Source organism: Populus trichocarpa, chromosome 18, assembly GCF_000002775.5.
Source record: "Populus trichocarpa isolate Nisqually-1 chromosome 18, P.trichocarpa_v4.1, whole genome shotgun sequence".
In the NCBI taxonomy this organism is placed as follows: Eukaryota; Viridiplantae; Streptophyta; class Magnoliopsida; order Malpighiales; family Salicaceae; genus Populus; species Populus trichocarpa.
In genome coordinates, this window is record NC_037302.2 from 1,149,786 (window position 1) to 1,165,946 (window position 16,161).

Consider the following 16,161-nt stretch of genomic DNA (forward strand, 5'->3'; position numbering starts at 1 on the left):
CTGAACGCAGGACAATATCTTTAGTCATGTGACGGATTTGGGCTAATATCATTAGTTTCTACCACCAGATAAGTAATCAACCTTCCCCTTTTACAGACTTTGGCACTTTTTTTTTCCTTTTCTTCACTTGTCCTGGCTTTAGTAGCTAAGAGATTACTGTGGCAGCTTCTGTTTTTTACCAAAACTCTGTCGGTTCAAAATTTAATTTAATTTTGTTTGTTTAAAATTAATTTTGTTTTTGTGTTTTTAAATTGTTTTAATGAGTTGATGTCAAAAATAAATTTTAAAAAATAAAAAACATTATCTTGATGCATTTCCAAATAAAAAACACTTTGAAAAGCAATTACTACCATAATGCCAAACAAACTCTAGTTAAATAGTTTCTATTTTTTACATAAAACTTCACATGTAAATGCATTTCAAACCTTTGTTTTTTAAAAATTAAAATAACATGTTTTTTTATTCATAGATACTATTTTTGTTTATTTTATATGTACAAATTCATCTCAAAACAAACAATTTTAACTAAGCATGTCTTTTTTTAAATCTATTTTTTAAAAAAAACTAAAACTATGTTTTAAAAAACCTATAATTTTTTAACAGCACTACAAAATCTATCACAACGTGGAACAAACCATCAAGATTACGCTTGGTTGAGCTACTTCCAGCTTCCTATTTGGACTTGAAAAGCCTAATCTAGAGGGTGTTTGGCTTGGAGATGTGAGTGATTTTTTTTAGTAAGATCTATATAAAAAGCATGATTTTGTTTTTGTGAGGTGTGATTTATGTTTTAAAAGAATTATACCTTTAAAAAAAACCAATCATACCGAGTGTCTTAATGCATCAATTAATCAAGTTACTAATCAAATTATTTTAATTTATGTGGGAAGAGTCTTTTGTTAAATTAATCTAAGCATCAATTAATCATGTTTTAATCTTAATTTATTTTAATCAAATTATCTTCCTTCCTAGCATTACCAAGAGGCTATGGCCATCAAACCAAAGTCTCATTTATGTCCTTTGCCCCCCCCTTGCATGGGGGAAGGAATGACTACACCAGACACTGAAGATACCTTCACAAATTCATATCTGGCAAATATTAGGTTTCATCCATTGATAAAAAGGTCATAAAAGAGGGTATACTTTGTTTTTTATCATATAGATTCATCAATGTTTTACTTCTACCCCTATAGTTTTAAAATTCCCACTATCATCTTTTTTCTTTTTATTATTATGACCTATTTTTTTTTTTAAAAAAAAACAATTGCTTTTGAGATTCTCTATATTTTCAGGTGTTTTTGTGAGATAAGATAGCATTTATCTATTATAGATACAAACAAGCTTTTTTTTAGTCATCAAATAGTAAAAAAATAAAAATAAGATAACTTTAAGGGATTGGCCTTGTGGCCATGAAGATTTGCTCTTTCTCCTTTTATTTTTTTTAATTCTAACATCATCTTATCCAGTTGGATTTATTCTCTTGATGTAGGGCTATTTCTTTAAAATCATTTATGATTAACCTGATCTAAAATATCATTTATATAGTGTTTGTAAATGTAATTACAGTTATTTTTTAAATAAAATATTTTTACATGAAAATGCATCAAAATAATTTTTTATTAAAAATTTATTTTTGATATTAAGATATCAAAACTATTCAAAATCATAAAAAAAATTAATCTAAAGCAAATAAAAGTTCAAAAAAAATTAAAAATATTTTTTAAATTCAAAGATAAACACAATCTTACTTTCAACCATGCAAAAAGATAGTAAGGGAAAATTGATAACTTTTTAAAAATTACGGGGGTATGATTGAAAAATCATAAATTATTGAAATATAAGTGGAGTATTAATGAAACTACAAGGGGGGAATTATAGTTCATCAGAAAAAACACAAACACATATGACATAACAAAAAACCGAACCGTTTTTTGTTATTTTAAGAGACTTCCGTTTACAAACCCGCCACTCTTCTTCTCTTCCTTGTAAGCTCCAAAATATCAGAAGATCACACAAAAAAACAGTCGAATCTGACTGAATTTGCAAAACCAATCGAATGGACAAAGGGAAAGCAGTGATGGGATCAGGGAGAAGATGGGCCGTTGATTTCACTGACAATTCAACCACTCCTTCTTCTCGTGATATCCCTGATCCTCCTGGCTTCTATCGCACCTCTCAAGAGCAGGTACAGTTCCCATAATCCCCTTCTCTCTCTGTTGATTTGATTTGATTAATTTTTTGTTTTTGTGGGTTTTTTATTGTGATATGTTTTGCAGGATGATTCGGCCGTCACCAAGCAAAAAAAGGATGCTGAAGCTAATTGGAAATCTCAGGTTTCTTTTCTTTTTTCTTTTTATTTTTTGGTTAATTTTTTTTTTAAAAAAAAAATCTGGGGTTTTGTTGTTGATTGAAAAAAAATTGTGGGTTTTTGTTGTTGATTTATTATATGCGTAGAAATAAGAGAAATTTCGCGATTTATGAGTACTACATTTAGTAGCTTCAGAGATGCACGGGACTGTAAAGAAAGTTGATATTCTATTTATAGAGGGTCTTAACAAGTTCAAGTTTTTATCTTTAATGGGTAGTGTGTAAAAGGGTAGAATATAAAAGGGAGTTACTATGAGGATTATTTTGTGTAGTTTTTTTGAAAAAATAGCTTAGTAGCCAAAAATATTTGGCAAAATAGCACAGTTTGATGAATGAAGATTTCATTTACCTTAGCAGGCTGCTCAAGCCTGCTACAAAGCAATTACTATACCAACTGAAGAATCAAATAACTATTGCAAACTCCAGTCAATTACGAATAGCAATATACTTTGAATTGTTCAGTGCCTTCTGCAATGGCAACGTCTTATATAGCGTCAACTGGACAAAATTCTTAACCATCTCTTTGAGAGGTTCAACAGAGAAGTTGTTTGGCACACTGAAAAAAACCCTGCACCAATCACATTTCTGTAAGTTGGAAAGCTGCAAAGCATGTTGGAGTTTACATTTGTGTAAGAGATGGATTAAAACAATGTGATTTTTGTTTTCTTAGAAGAGATAGTGGTTAATGTGTTAGTTTATGATCATGAAAAGATTGAGTGAAGGCACTGTAAGTTAGTATGGTGTGGAAGTTTGAATTTGTGGAAAATGCGATTGTCAAATTCATGAGTTTGTTTTGAATCTGGATATTGTTTATTTGTTGCTGGTTGTTAAAGATAAAAGGCGATGGCTAAAAGCAGCAATGATGGAGATAGGGAAATTGGGTGAATAAGGGAACAGCAATAAATGTTGTTGTGAATGAGGGAAAGAGAGAGGGATTTTGTGAGCTGAGTGGTCACAACTATGGGGTCTTGAATGACACTGTTTTGAATCTTGAAACAAGTAGTAAACCATAGATTTCAGGTTTGGCTGCTCATAGAAAATTGACATGGCCAAAGGACGCATATGCCTTTTTTCCTGCAAGCTGTTAAGTACAGCTCTGTGCTGTTCATTGATCATAAATTACTTTGATTTACATGTTTCTGAATTATTATTTTCTTTGAAGTTTTTAAATGCATGTATTGTTAAAACATCATCTTTGATATGTAAACAGAAAGCTTGGGAAGTGGCACAAGCCCCCTTCAAGAACTTGCTAATGATGGGTTTCATGATGTGGATGGCTGGAAATACAGTGCATCTATTTAGCATTGGGATTACTTTTTCTGCTCTTTGGCAGCCCATAGGTGCTCTTCAAGGAGTTGGGAAAGGTAAGCTGGCCGGAGTCCTATTTTTTACTGCTCTTTTTCATGTTTCTCTATTCTGCTCCTTGTTTCTATTTGTCTGGAATTATAATCTAGGAAAAGTGGGGGACAACACACATTGTCTGCCATCAAGTTTTTCATGCCTTCATGGTACTTCTGCCAAACCTTTATGGGTATAAGGCAATACAAAATTAAGCAGGCATTCTGTATGTTCTAAAAATCTTTGAATTCTACTGTAGGTTTTAGGAAGAAATCAAGCTGCTTCTATCACTCTCTTTTTCTCTATATCTGGGAACTTCTCTAACAATACAAGATGTTATTCAAAATTCAAACCAGTACCCTGTCCTCCCTCCAATATGATATTATTTGCTACTATCCAGCTCCTATAAAGAATATATCGTAGAGGGATTGTATCAATGTTCATCAACTGCTTAATCTGTACTTGAGAATCAGATCATTTTGTGGGCAATCTAACTAGACCCTTCCTTTTCACTCGATAATTTCCCTGAACTTAACCTTCAGAGTATTGTTTTAAACTATCTTTATTCTGTTTATTTTCTATTATGTGGCCTTTGTCTTTTTGGCTCTTTCCATATTGACCTTGTTTTATTCACTAACTTTCCTTGTCAAAATTTGTACCTGCATCTGCCATGCTTTTAGAGTGGGTTGGTATTAGATAGGTTCCCATAATAGCTGGCATTTGCATCTTTATGTCGTGAAGCTCGTAATCTGATCATCAATCCCTTCTGTTTTGCTTGCAGTTTTTGAGCCATACAAAGACAGTAAAGTGGATCTTCTTGCACCTAAGTTAATCTTTATTGCCCTAAATTTGGGTGGTTTAGCATTGGGTATTTGGAAGGTAAGATGCATTTTCTGCTTCTTTTGAGAAAGAAAAAGAACAACAGAAAATTCAAAGCAAGTATATCCAACAATTTGTTTTCATGTTCAATTTTTATTTTTATTTTTGCAGCTTAACACATTGGGACTTCTTCCTACACACGTATCAGACTGGGTTTCATCCCTACCCCCTGCTAAGGTTCATTTCTTCTTCCCAATTTCAAGTTGCAATTAAGCATTAAAAAGAAAGAATAGAGAAGACAGAACTTACATGTCATCCTCCTTTTGTGTGCTGCAATTCGTTTGCATGTTCTTATATTGTCTGGTAAATGACTTCTGGTTGGAGTAGAAGGTTTTTCTACGTTTAAGACTGAGGGCTTTTTAAAAGGTTTTGCCACTTGGACTATATGGCTCCAGTGTGTTGATTTATAGTAAAAGATTTGTTATTTTTGCAAGGACATGGATACTGCAAAATGTGTTACCTATTATTGCTATCCATCTCCTTTCACTGGATTGTGCCACTATTCTTTCTTTAAATGCTTGAGCATTGACTTGAATCAGTAGTTATTTTTACATTCTACAAGAAAAGAAATACAGAATTGAGCCAATTATGAAGCCTGGTGGAGTAAATTAAGAAAACCAAGGAGAAAGGAGATTGCTCGGCTTCTACTCAAGCTCTGTAGATGGGTCCTAAGAGTTCCAACCAAGCTCATGCTTTGTATTTTTGTTTTTATATGCAATCTCTACCAGAGACTGCCACAACTGGCTGCTGGTTATAACCTCCAGTCATTATCCCAAGGACCAATGATCTGTGATTCTGTCTGTCCATATCTTGACTATTGCTATGCTCTGCTCTTTCGTTCTGCAAACTGGGGGTTTGTAGTTCATTCAAAGATTCTCACATGTCGAAGAGATGCTACAATTGCCCTTAAATGATTGCACGTTGCCTCATCAAAGACTCAGCAATTAGTTAAAAACTGTTTTATGTCGTCAAATTTGGAAGCATAAATGTTTTTGAAGTCTCTCCTCTAGGACTAGGAACCTTACTAACACTCGTGTACTTTCTTGTTTAATTTCCAGGAGGTTGAATATTCAGGTGGTGGTTTTCCTCTGCGCTGATGCGCTTCTTTTATATCATCATTCACCATCTGGTGGGGAAAAAGAAGTTGCCATGGCAGGACCAGATTTGGATCTATTCTTGGCTAGTGGCTTGTTATTCATGGGTGTGGTCACCATGACAATGTACTGTTTAGGCTGTTTTAAATTTCTTAAACCAATCAGACATTAACAGGCTTGGGTTTGTAGCTATGGCATAAAGTAGATCATTGTTGAATTTGAGGTAATAAACTAATAGTCCTTCTTGTACTTGTGATAAATTTTGTCCATCTTGGAAAATTAATGACATTCCCAAATTTCCTGCCATGATGTGTCCGAAAGCTCTGTCTTCGAGAGAGAGAGAGAGAAGAAATATTTTGCACAGGAAATGGAGAAGCAGATTTTGACTCTGAGTACCAGGATGACGGCATGTTGTTCATTAGCTCACAATCACGGTCACGTATATGCTAGTATTGGCATTATTTTTTATGGGTTTAATATTGATGTAGCGATTAATGATTAGTTTTTAAAATATTTTTTTGTTTAAAAATTTATATTAATTATTTTTATTTTTATTTTTATTTTTTAAAATTTATTTTTAATAACAGTATATTAAAAAAAAAAATTAAAGCAAATAAAAAATTAAGTTTTTTAAATTGCTTTACTTGAAAAATCTATTAAACTGTTGTTTTTCTTTTTAATGTTTTTTAATTGTTTTGTTATATTAAAATTAAAAATAAAAAAAATCTGAAAAAATATTATTTTAATTAAAAAATATTATTAAAAAAATATCATACATTATAATATTAAACACAATTTATTTTTAAAAAATCTTTGCAGTAATCATTTATACAGTAATCATTTACATGGGATGCAGGAAAATGATAAAAATTATTTTTAATTTTTTTATTTAAAAATATAATAAAATAATATATATTTTTATGATATAAACATATCAAAACAATATAAAAATACAAATAAAAAAAAAATTTAACTTCACTGCACAAACAATCACTGCGGCAGTATAGGAAATGAATCTAATTCTTACCCAGATTGAAATCGAATAGATCCAGTTTATTTTTATAGGCTGAAATAATTAAAGAACCATCAATTATAACTTACCACATTAGTTAAGAAGTGTGGTTAAAGAGAAAGACATTAGTTAAGAAGGAAACCTCTTGTTCAACTCAAAGCCTCTCACTGTTTGCATACTTGTTAAACAATCCGAAAAATTAGAGTCTCTATATTTTTAATTCAATAAAAAAAAGATGATGATCTCATATAACTTGATTGAGTATTTAATAATTCATATGGATTAACTAGACTTAATTGGATAAACATGAAGAAAACCCCATGTCTCATGAATTTAAAACTATATCTTGTCTAGATCATGATTTCAAAAATATATTATAACTTCACTCACTCACTCTGCTCACTCATCGTACTCCTTTCCTATTCAACATCCAAGTTGGGTCTATGACGTCCAAACATTAACATGTGGTTAAAAAACTAACCGCAGATAGATAAACAGGTTACCAACAACTCTCTCGCTCTCTCTCTATCTTGTCATCTACCAAAACGCACCAATGGATTTCACAGCAGATCAACTTCTTCAGTACAATGGTACAAACCCTTCAAACCCCATATATGTAGCACTCAAAGGAAGAGTCTTTGATGTGACAACGGGCAAAAGCTTCTATGGACCAGGTGGTTCTTATGCAATGTTTGCAGGCAAGGATGCAAGCAGGGCTTTAGCTAAAATGAGCAAAAATGATGAAGATATCTCTTCTTCATTACATGGACTTACTGAGAAGGAGATTGGTGTGCTTGATGATTGGGAAAAGAAGTTTGAGGCTAAGTACCCTGTTGTTGGTCGTGTTGTGTCTTAGAAAGTTCGGAGCAGTGTGGTCAATTTGTGTTTTCCAATAATGGGTTTATATGATTTTTGTAAAAGATTGTGACTTTTGATGTTCTTGTTGGGTTTGGATAGTGAAGGCTGTGTGTGTGTGTGTGTAACGTCTACAATTTGGGGGTTAATGAATAAATCTGGGTTGTGTGAAGTTGAGTTTTTTGTGTTTGTTTAATGCTTTACTCAGAAATTATGTTATTTTCGTACTATTAGTCGTGCTGTTCTAGGGGATAATGGCTGGTTTGCTTTGTTGGCTTTTGATAGTTTGGCTGTTTTTTTTCTTTACTGCTTGCAATACCTTTTGGTCTTTGCAACTTGATTTTATTCATTTTGTGGGGATTGTTTTGTCTGTTCCCTGGTGTATGCTTTTGTTGATTAATTGCAATCCTTGCTTAACTTGTTATGGACAATTAATGGAGTAGAAAGATCAATTTTGAGGTGTTGCAGACGTGGTTGTTTGTTGGTGGGAAAAAATGCTAGTACGTTGCTGCTGAAAGAACAGGCGTGTGCTTTGAATAGGAAAATATTTGACTGGTGGATCTATTAGGAAGTGCAACTTTTGAGTTTTGTCCATTTTCAGCAATGGTTTAGTTCATGTTGTTCAACTAGGAAGTTCTTATTAAGTTTTAGTTGAGTTGTAAAAGCGTTTTGTAATGTTCCATAATAGCCTGATGGTGGATATCATTGACTAGATATGAATGAACCTACACACTTGAAAATAGATTTCCCCAATATCTGTAAGGAAAAGGTTGCGAACATGGGGACAGGGTTTATAAATATTTGTATATTGAAAAGTGAGTGATACTTCACAAGAATTGACTCGTGGGAAGTTTCCAATTGATTTGTTGATGTGCTATGGCTGTTTTATACTTGATTTGTTTGAAGCCTTTTTAGTATGAAAGAACCATTCATAAGGAACATTCGTATCAGTTGCCTGGAGAAAGTTGAGTGTGTGGTGTTGCTATTTACAAATGGCAACAATTTATGCATGCTGTTATGTGTGATATTTGAGAACTCGTGCCTTCTTGAATGCGCATGCCATGTCTTTTGAGTTTATGTTTCAAGTAGCAGCAGAAGTAGGAACTATTAATTAGTGCTGAAGTGATCTGAATGTGACTTGGAACTCAGAAGCAGACTCATTTATCAAGTGATTTATCATATGAGAGCTGGGAATCTAAGGATGAAGATGTATCTCCTACTCTTGAAGGCTTTAATGACTAGGAGAATGCCACGTACCCTGTTGTTGGATGTCTTATTTCTTGAGTTCCTAGCTTTTATTTGCTTCTACGCGTATGCATCTCATTATGGTGACTGGTACTTTTTGCTGTTTTGTCGGTTCAGGCGAGGATGGTTGTGTCAATGCTAATAATCCATGGAAGGATGGATGGATGAATATGGTGACTTAACTATTAGCTTATCCTCCCCCGTTTTAGTGAATCAAAACTCTTTTAAGTGTAGTTGAAATTAGTTTTCCCCAATCTCTGTAGAGAAGAAAAAGACAGCAAACCAAGATGTACGGAGATGGAGTATATAGATATTGTTGATGTTCTGTGGCTGTTTTAAACTTCATTTGTTTTTAAGATGAAAGACCATTGATAAGGATCATTCTTATTAGTTTCTCAGAGAAAGTTCTGGCACTTGGATTTTTAGTGTGTGCGCTGCTATTTTCACTAGAAACAATTTAGCCTTCTCGAGTTAATAAACTAGCACGTGAGAATTTGGATTCTAAGGCCGTACTCCTGAAGGCTTTAATGACTGGGAGAAGGCCAAGCATCATGTTGTTGGATGCCTTATTTCTTAAGTTCCTAGCATCTTTTTGTTTCTACGTGCATGCGTCTCATTATGTTGACTGGTAAGTTTTGCTATTTTCATTGGTTTGGGCAAGGAGGGTTATGTCTATGCTAATAATCCATGAATGAATCGATGGATGGATGATGAATAACTAGCTCAGGATTTGTTGGCTGCTTCAAATTCAGGGTAATTTCTTTGTACTTTGGTTTTGTACTCTTGAGTTGATACATCTCAAGATTTGTTGGCTGCTTTGGATCTGGAGTACTCCCTTGATGCTTTCGATCTTTTACTTTGAGTTGCCGGCCTGCCCTTTTACCTCCATCTTGGGTTTACTGCTAGAATTGCTTATTTCTTGGCATCTCTAGCTTTGCTTTTTCGCTGGTACCTTGTTATATGGGTAGATGAACACTAGGGTTTCCTAACATTGGCAGTTTTAGGCTCCATGTGTCTTAATGAATCAAAGATGGTTGACTGAAACAGATTATGCTGTGATGTTTTCTACAGTTTCTTGATGAATATGATCTACAGATCAACTCCATGATAGTTATCCATACTTGCATAGAACTGGGGCACTTTCACTTTCATAAGAGGTACTACGCAGAAGACTAAACTCAAAATCAATGTGTGCCAGATTAGTTCAGTACATGGAAAGAATCATTTCCCCCCCAAACATGTAAAATTCCTTTCAAAATGGGATTTGAACCTGAGACCATCATGTTGAGAGCAGAAGTGCTACTCACAACAGATTTATTAGTCAGATTTTGCTATTGCATGCTGCATTGACCCCTGCAATGATAAACCTTTGTAACCATTGATCAGGGAAATGATAAGCTTCTTGTACTTGCATTGCCTGATGCCCTAGCTAGTACCTCCCAGGACCCTCTTCAAATTCTTCATTCGAGATTCTCGAGTAGATTCTAAAGAGACTACTAAATTTCCAGGCAGAAATGAAGGGAACAGGACGTGAAAAAGGGAAACAATGGACAAATCCCGTTAACGGACCAGCGTTCTGATCATTGTCTAGACCCTCATAGACTAATAAAATAACTAATTATGTTTTATGTAGCATTCAGAACAAGAAGTCGATATGTCCGAGTGGTTAAGGAGATAGACTTGAAATCTATTGGGCTACGCCCGCGCAGGTTCGAACCCTGCTGTCGACGTTTTTTGTTTTTTTTCATGCCCTCGTACTCGTAGCATATACAACCTGACACTGTAGACGCAGTGTCTTTATCGTAAATTAACCCGTAGCCTAAAAAGCTGCATGCCCTGCCAGCATAACAACCGTCCAAGAAACATAAAAAAAATATTATTTTTAATATTTTTATAACCCAAACGCATTTTCAAAAGCACTGTAAACTACCCTCTAACAGAGTTACCAAACGGGGTTAAAAGGCAATGAGAAGCAAAGAGCGTATATATATATATATGTTAATAAAGGGACACGAGAAAATAAAACAGTCGATATGTCCGAGTGGTTAAGGAGACAGACTTGAAATCTGTTGGGCTTCGCCCGCGCAGGTTCGAACCCTGCTGTCGACGTTTTTCTATCTTTTGACTTCTAGATTAAATTGTATTTTTATTTGGTCCTTGAAGTTTTCAGATTTTATTAATGTGGTACCTGTACTTTTTAATCTTGCATGGATCCTCCATTAAGGTTTCTCCATTCAACTTCTTTCCAACTTACGATTAGTCGACGGAATTGGATAGGTAATGAAATTATTTTCAGAAATTTTCTTGAGTAAAGCCTTAATGTTAGCATAATAGTAATCGGTATTGAAAATAAAAAAGTATGAATTATTCAAATTTTTATTTGAATCATATATTTTAAAATACTTAAATTATATATGAATTTTAAAATACTTGAACTATGTATGAATTTTTATTTAAAGCATGTATTTTTTTAATATATATTAAAATTTCTTATGATTTTACAATCTATTTTTACTATTTAAATTTATTTTGTATTTTTTGTGTCTGGTTTAACACAACTTTTAATCTTAAATTTTTTAGATCAATTCATTAAACCGTCCATAGCTTAACACAACTTTTCAAAATTTAAATATTGTAAATTAAAAGCAAAGATTTAACTCCAACATCACTATAAGAATCATGAATCTCCAAAGTATTCTACTTCCGACTAAACCAATAAAAAAAACAGAACTTAGATCTTGATGCCAGCCAAATAAACCAGAGAGAACTGTGCTCTGAATCAATAATTGCTGGAGGTTTTAGGTTGTCCAAGCTCAGTCCCATGGAATGCCCTAACAGTAACAGGCCATTATCCTCTCACTTTCAAAAGAAACTTCCACTGAGCACTAACACCTTCTTCTGTATTCAGATATCCCATTCCATACCTTTCTCTGTAGAAAACCCTAATCATCCATGGAAGCAGCCATGGACAAGTGGTGCCTGCTACATCATTGACCCAGTCTCTATATTGTTTTTTCTGCCTGCTAAATTATTATTGACCGGTCTCTTTTTAGTATTGTGTTAATGGATATTTTTTAAAATATATTTTATTTAAAAATATATTAAAATAATATTTTTTATATTAATTTTAATATTAATACATCAAACAATTCCAAATAAATAAATTTTTGCCAAGGATTCGGACCCCGTTCCCGGACGGTATCTTCGTCAACAAAATGGACGGTTCAGATTCCCGTAAAGGAGTGAACACAGTCTTTTCATTTGTATAGAAACCGAAGGTTTGTCTACTCATCAGAAACAAAATAGAATCTCTTCTCTTCAAGTCATTCCCTAAAGGTCCACCAAGCTTTCCTTTTTTCTTCTTCATCATCATCATCTCTCTTTCGTCAAATCTAGAAAATCCCATCAAAATAACAAACTTGCAAATCTAATCTTAGATCCTTCCTCTCCTTTATTATCTCTTCTGGGTAGTTCTATTTAAAGATTGAGTCTTTTTGTAACCGAAACATCAAAGTAACTGTTTTTTTTATTGATTTTGTCATTTTGATCTAATAAGTCCTTGTTGTTTGGTAAAAGATCAAAACTTTACCTTAATTATTTTCATGGCTACAAGGAACTCTGTTTTTGCAAACCCAAAACCCTGTGAACATCTTGCAGATTATAAACTGAGGCATGGCTTGAGTGGATACAAATCCATTCAAAAGTGGCTCAAAGCAAGTCCATATGGAAAGACAAGCATTAAAATGTGTGAAACAAAGATGCCCACATGCCGTTTTTGTAGTGGGTTTCATCAAGGTAGACTGTTTCTGTGTTTGATTTGTTCTTCAATGTCTTGTTCAGACCACACCCTTTTGCACGCTCAATCTGAGAATGGTCATGATATAGCTGTTGATATTGAAAGATCGGAACTTTATTGTTGTTTATGTAGTGATCAGGTCTATGATCCTGATTTTGATAAGGTTGTCGTGTCTAAAAATATTATGGATATGCCAAGTAAGACACATGATAGTGTTGTTGATGATTTGATGAGGAGATCAAGCAAGAGGAGGAGGTTGAATCCAGTGGTGGATTTGGATTTGAAAAGGTCCAAACTTCTGGTTTCAATGATGGATCGAAGGGCGAAATCGTGCTATCCGTTGGGATTGAGAGGACTGAACAATTTGGGGAGTACTTGTTTCATGAACTCTGTGTTGCAGGCATTGCTACATGCACCACCATTCAGGAATTACTTCTTGAGTGAGAGACACGACCCCGAAACTTGTAAGAAAAGATCATCAGATCAATTGTGTTTGGCTTGTGATTTTGGTGTTATTTTCTCAGCTGTGTACTCAGGGGATCGGACTCCTTATAGTCCAGCTCAGTTCCTTTACAGGTCTGACATTGTTATATGTATGCACCCTTTAGTTTCAGTGTGTTTTGATAGCAAATCAATTCTCATTATCATGATTTTGTTGGTTGATTCATGCCAAATTGTCTACCATATCTGTTTTAGACCGTTGACAGGCAACGTAATCTTTCTGATTTTCTTTCTCTTACAAATTTTAGTACATTCACATAGCTTGTTTATTAGATTCATTTTTCCCTCCAATGTTAAAATAGACTGGATCCCACCGCTAGCAGAGTCTTCAGGAATTTTAAGCAAATTTTCTTCTCTTCTCTTAGATCTCTGATTGAAATCTCATTATCTTGTGCTGGAATTGGTTGTGCCTTGGGTGTATCACTGATTGTAATCGGAAGTCTTCTGTGATGGTGTAGTGGCTGAGCTGTTTGTTGTTCGGATTTTGATATTGATTTGAATGTGGTTTAGATCCTTTCATAGGCCTTCCATTTAATCTCCCAGCAGATGTTTGGAGATGACTTATGCTTTAGTAATGAAATTTTGTTTCTATATGAAGTTGGTGGCAGCATTCAGCAAATCTAGCTAGTTACGAGCAGCAGGATGCTCATGAATTCTTCATTTCAGTGTTAGATGGAATCCATGAGAGAGAGGGAAAGGAGAGGAGTTCAAATAAAGGTAATGCCTCTAGGTTCTGGGATATGGTGTACTTTCTACTTTGTGTTGTGTTCTGTTTATCAGATGATGGTGTTTAGAGATGATATATGGTTTCTTGTCTCTTGTTTATCAGCTAACACCTAGAAAATGATTCCTAGATGCATTAGAGTATATTTGGGATTTCTACCAAGTAGTTTTCCTTTGTAAGATAACTTCTGTATTTGATATATTAGACACTTTATTCTAAAAATTTTGGAGGCTGATTCCTCGAGTCTGTGTTGAGGAGGGTGTGGGAGCAGGGTTTCAGCGAATGACTATGGATATGGGTACAAGGATATGCTGCTGTTCTTGTTCCCAATTTCTGTGAAATAACTTGTGGACAGAAAAAAACAACTTTGATTTGCTTGCAGTATCCAGGGTGCTAGGGGATGGTTCATGCAGTGGTGAATTTTACTTAACTTATCTTTACTCTGATTTACTTACAATATACAGATGTTTTTTGTGTAGATAATGGAGGTTGTCAATGTATTGCTCATAGGGTTTTCTCAGGGATGTTGAGATCTGATGTGACCTGCACAACTTGTGGATTTACTTCCACAACTTATGACCCTTGTGTTGATATTTCGCTCAACATGGACACAACCAACTTCTCTACAGTGAATGTGGCTAACAAGTCTGTTAGAGAGGACACAGGCAGATCTACCCTTTTGGCTTGTTTGGATCTGTTCACAAGGCCTGAGAGGTTGGGGTCTGACCAGAAACTGTACTGCCAAAATTGTCAAGAAAAGAGGGACTCGTTGAAACAAATGTCTATTAAAAGGCTTCCATTGGTCTTGTCGTTACATATCAAGCGGTTCGAGCACTCTTCCCTGAGAAGATCGTCAAGAAAAATTGATTGGTACTTGCAGTTTCCTTTTTCTTTGGACATGACCCCATATTTATCACCCTCAATTGTCAGAAACAGGTTTGGAAATAGAGTTTTTGGGTTTGAGAGTGACAAACCAGATATCTCTTCAGAATTCGAGATTTTTGCTGTTGTCACTCATTCAGGGATGCTAGACTCAGGTCATTATGTCACTTATCTGCGCCTACAAAACCAATGGTACAAGTGCGATGACGCGTGGATTACTGAAGTTGATGAGAGAATTGTGAGAGCAGCACAATGCTATATGATTTTCTATGTGCAGAAGATGCTTTATTGCAAAGCAAATGAGGATTGGAGCTGCATGCCAATATCCACAAGGAGGGACCCATTTGTTCCAATTGCTGGTTGTTGCTAACAACAGTTTTAATTGTGGTGATTGCCAGGATGTGAAATGACTTTGCCAAATGCGTCCAAGGTTGGTTATCTGTGCCTGTGAGATGAAAGAAATGGCCAAGGTTGGTTATCAATTTACTTGGCCTGGAATGATAATGCACTGCTACTATCAAGGCTAAACCCTCCAGAAGTAATCAAGATTGCAGATTCTTAAAGACCAGTCATTTGAACAAGATATTGGATACCAATTTGAATCATCCCCAGATTATTTCTTAAAGAATATTTGGCATTACGCTTTGAGAAATTTTGGCAGAGAAGAAGCAACTCGCTTCTTCGTATGAGATTCTCGTGGCTCTCCTTTCATGATTTTCTATGGGAATTCTTTGACTGCAGGCCAGTCATGCTCAGAATAAATTTTATGTAGCAACTAATGCAATCACTTATTCCTGAATGCATATGTTTCTTTTATGTGCTGTGTAAACTATTGGTTTCCAAGAATGAAAAGCAAAGAAGCTATAACTTGCAGACATGTTCACGCGCTATCTTGGTTTTCTATCCCTGCAAATAGCTTTGTTCATCTATTACTAAAACGAGAGAAAGTTGCCCTTCATGTTCATTGCTAAGCGGTGCAATTTGACAAAATCCGAAGGTGTAGGTAAAAACTGAAAGTGCCTTCTGCTCTGCTGTAAGAATGCCAGCCGCTGCGCCAAGCTAGTTGCCCAGCTAGTCATCAATTAACCCATGAGTTTCATGGGAGAAGTGGGCAGCCAGCCAAATACAGTGCATTTCCAAACTTGTTTGAGAGGATTTGAGCTTGTCCCTATAAAAGCATGAACACTGACTCATTTGATTTTACCTAAACATTGGTTCAATGACACCACAGGTCATAATGGTAAAGCGGATGTTAATATATCATCTTTTTTTAACAAATCGTTGATGTAACTCGAATCCAGACCTCAAGATGAATGAATATTCTTTTTAAGAAATAATTTAGTTATTTTTTAAAAATTATATTAAAATAATATTTTTATTTTATTTTTTATAACAACACATTAATAAAAACGATTCAAAAATATCAAAAAATTAATAATTTTAAATAAAAAATTAAAAACTTAATTTA

The 16,161-nt window shown here is 34.5% G+C and overlaps 3 protein-coding genes and 2 non-coding genes across 7 annotated transcripts; all 5 read left to right on the forward strand.

The window, feature by feature from the left end:
- The first annotated feature begins 1,906 nt into the window (after window positions 1–1,906).
- On the forward strand, window positions 1,907–5,984 carry LOC7458432 (uncharacterized). Its single transcript, XM_002324888.3, has 6 exons — window positions 1,907–2,185; window positions 2,277–2,333; window positions 3,578–3,731; window positions 4,487–4,584; window positions 4,696–4,761; window positions 5,643–5,984. The coding sequence occupies exons 1-6, from the start codon at window positions 2,057–2,059 to the stop codon at window positions 5,679–5,681; spliced, it is 543 nt and encodes a 180-aa protein (XP_002324924.1). The 5' UTR covers window positions 1,907–2,056; the 3' UTR covers window positions 5,682–5,984.
- Window positions 5,985–7,052: 1,068 nt separating this feature from the next.
- LOC7458431 (probable steroid-binding protein 3) lies at window positions 7,053–7,717 on the forward strand. Its single transcript, XM_002324887.4, has one exon. The coding sequence runs from the start codon at window positions 7,244–7,246 to the stop codon at window positions 7,544–7,546; it is 303 nt and encodes a 100-aa protein (XP_002324923.1). The 5' UTR covers window positions 7,053–7,243; the 3' UTR covers window positions 7,547–7,717.
- A 2,721-nt stretch (window positions 7,718–10,438) lies between these two features.
- Window positions 10,439–10,520, forward strand: TRNAS-UGA (transfer RNA serine (anticodon UGA)). The gene has a single exon. It is a non-coding gene; the product is annotated as a tRNA-Ser (tRNA).
- A 297-nt stretch (window positions 10,521–10,817) lies between these two features.
- On the forward strand, window positions 10,818–10,899 carry TRNAS-UGA (transfer RNA serine (anticodon UGA)). Its single transcript has one exon. It is a non-coding gene; the product is annotated as a tRNA-Ser (tRNA).
- Window positions 10,900–11,975: 1,076 nt separating this feature from the next.
- LOC7458430 (ubiquitin C-terminal hydrolase 22) lies at window positions 11,976–15,570 on the forward strand. 3 transcript variants are annotated; one of them, XM_024590235.2, is made up of 4 exons: window positions 12,441–12,585; window positions 12,719–13,162; window positions 13,686–13,804; window positions 14,291–15,570. In XM_024590235.2, exons 2-4 carry the CDS (start codon window positions 12,771–12,773, stop codon window positions 15,061–15,063), a joined length of 1,284 nt encoding a protein of 427 aa, XP_024446003.1. In that variant the 5' UTR covers window positions 12,441–12,585; window positions 12,719–12,770; the 3' UTR covers window positions 15,064–15,570. The 3 variants fall into 3 exon arrangements, with proteins under 3 accessions (XP_024446002.1, XP_002324922.2, XP_024446003.1); XM_002324886.4 differs by having other exon boundaries at window positions 11,977–13,162; XM_024590234.2 differs by lacking the exon at window positions 13,686–13,804 and having other exon boundaries at window positions 11,976–13,050.
- Window positions 15,571–16,161: the final 591 nt, after the last annotated feature.

Bases quoted from the DNA above. Each gene is read 5' to 3' on its own strand.
- LOC7458430 (XM_002324886.4), top strand. From the start codon at position 12,393: ATGGCTACAAGGAACTCTGTTTTTGCAAACCCAAAACCCTGTGAACAT. The intron at 13,163-13,685 runs GTCTGACATTGT...TTCTATATGAAG, and splicing joins CCAGCTCAGTTCCTTTACAG to TTGGTGGCAGCATTCAGCAA. The intron at 13,805-14,290 runs GTAATGCCTCTA...TTTTTTGTGTAG, and splicing joins GGAGAGGAGTTCAAATAAAG to ATAATGGAGGTTGTCAATGT.
- LOC7458432 (XM_002324888.3), top strand. From the start codon at position 2,057: ATGGACAAAGGGAAAGCAGTGATGGGATCAGGGAGAAGATGGGCCGTT. The intron at 2,334-3,577 runs GTTTCTTTTCTT...ATATGTAAACAG, and splicing joins AAGCTAATTGGAAATCTCAG to AAAGCTTGGGAAGTGGCACA. The intron at 4,762-5,642 runs GTTCATTTCTTC...TTTAATTTCCAG, and splicing joins CATCCCTACCCCCTGCTAAG to GAGGTTGAATATTCAGGTGG.
- LOC7458431 (XM_002324887.4), top strand. From the start codon at position 7,244: ATGGATTTCACAGCAGATCAACTTCTTCAGTACAATGGTACAAACCCT.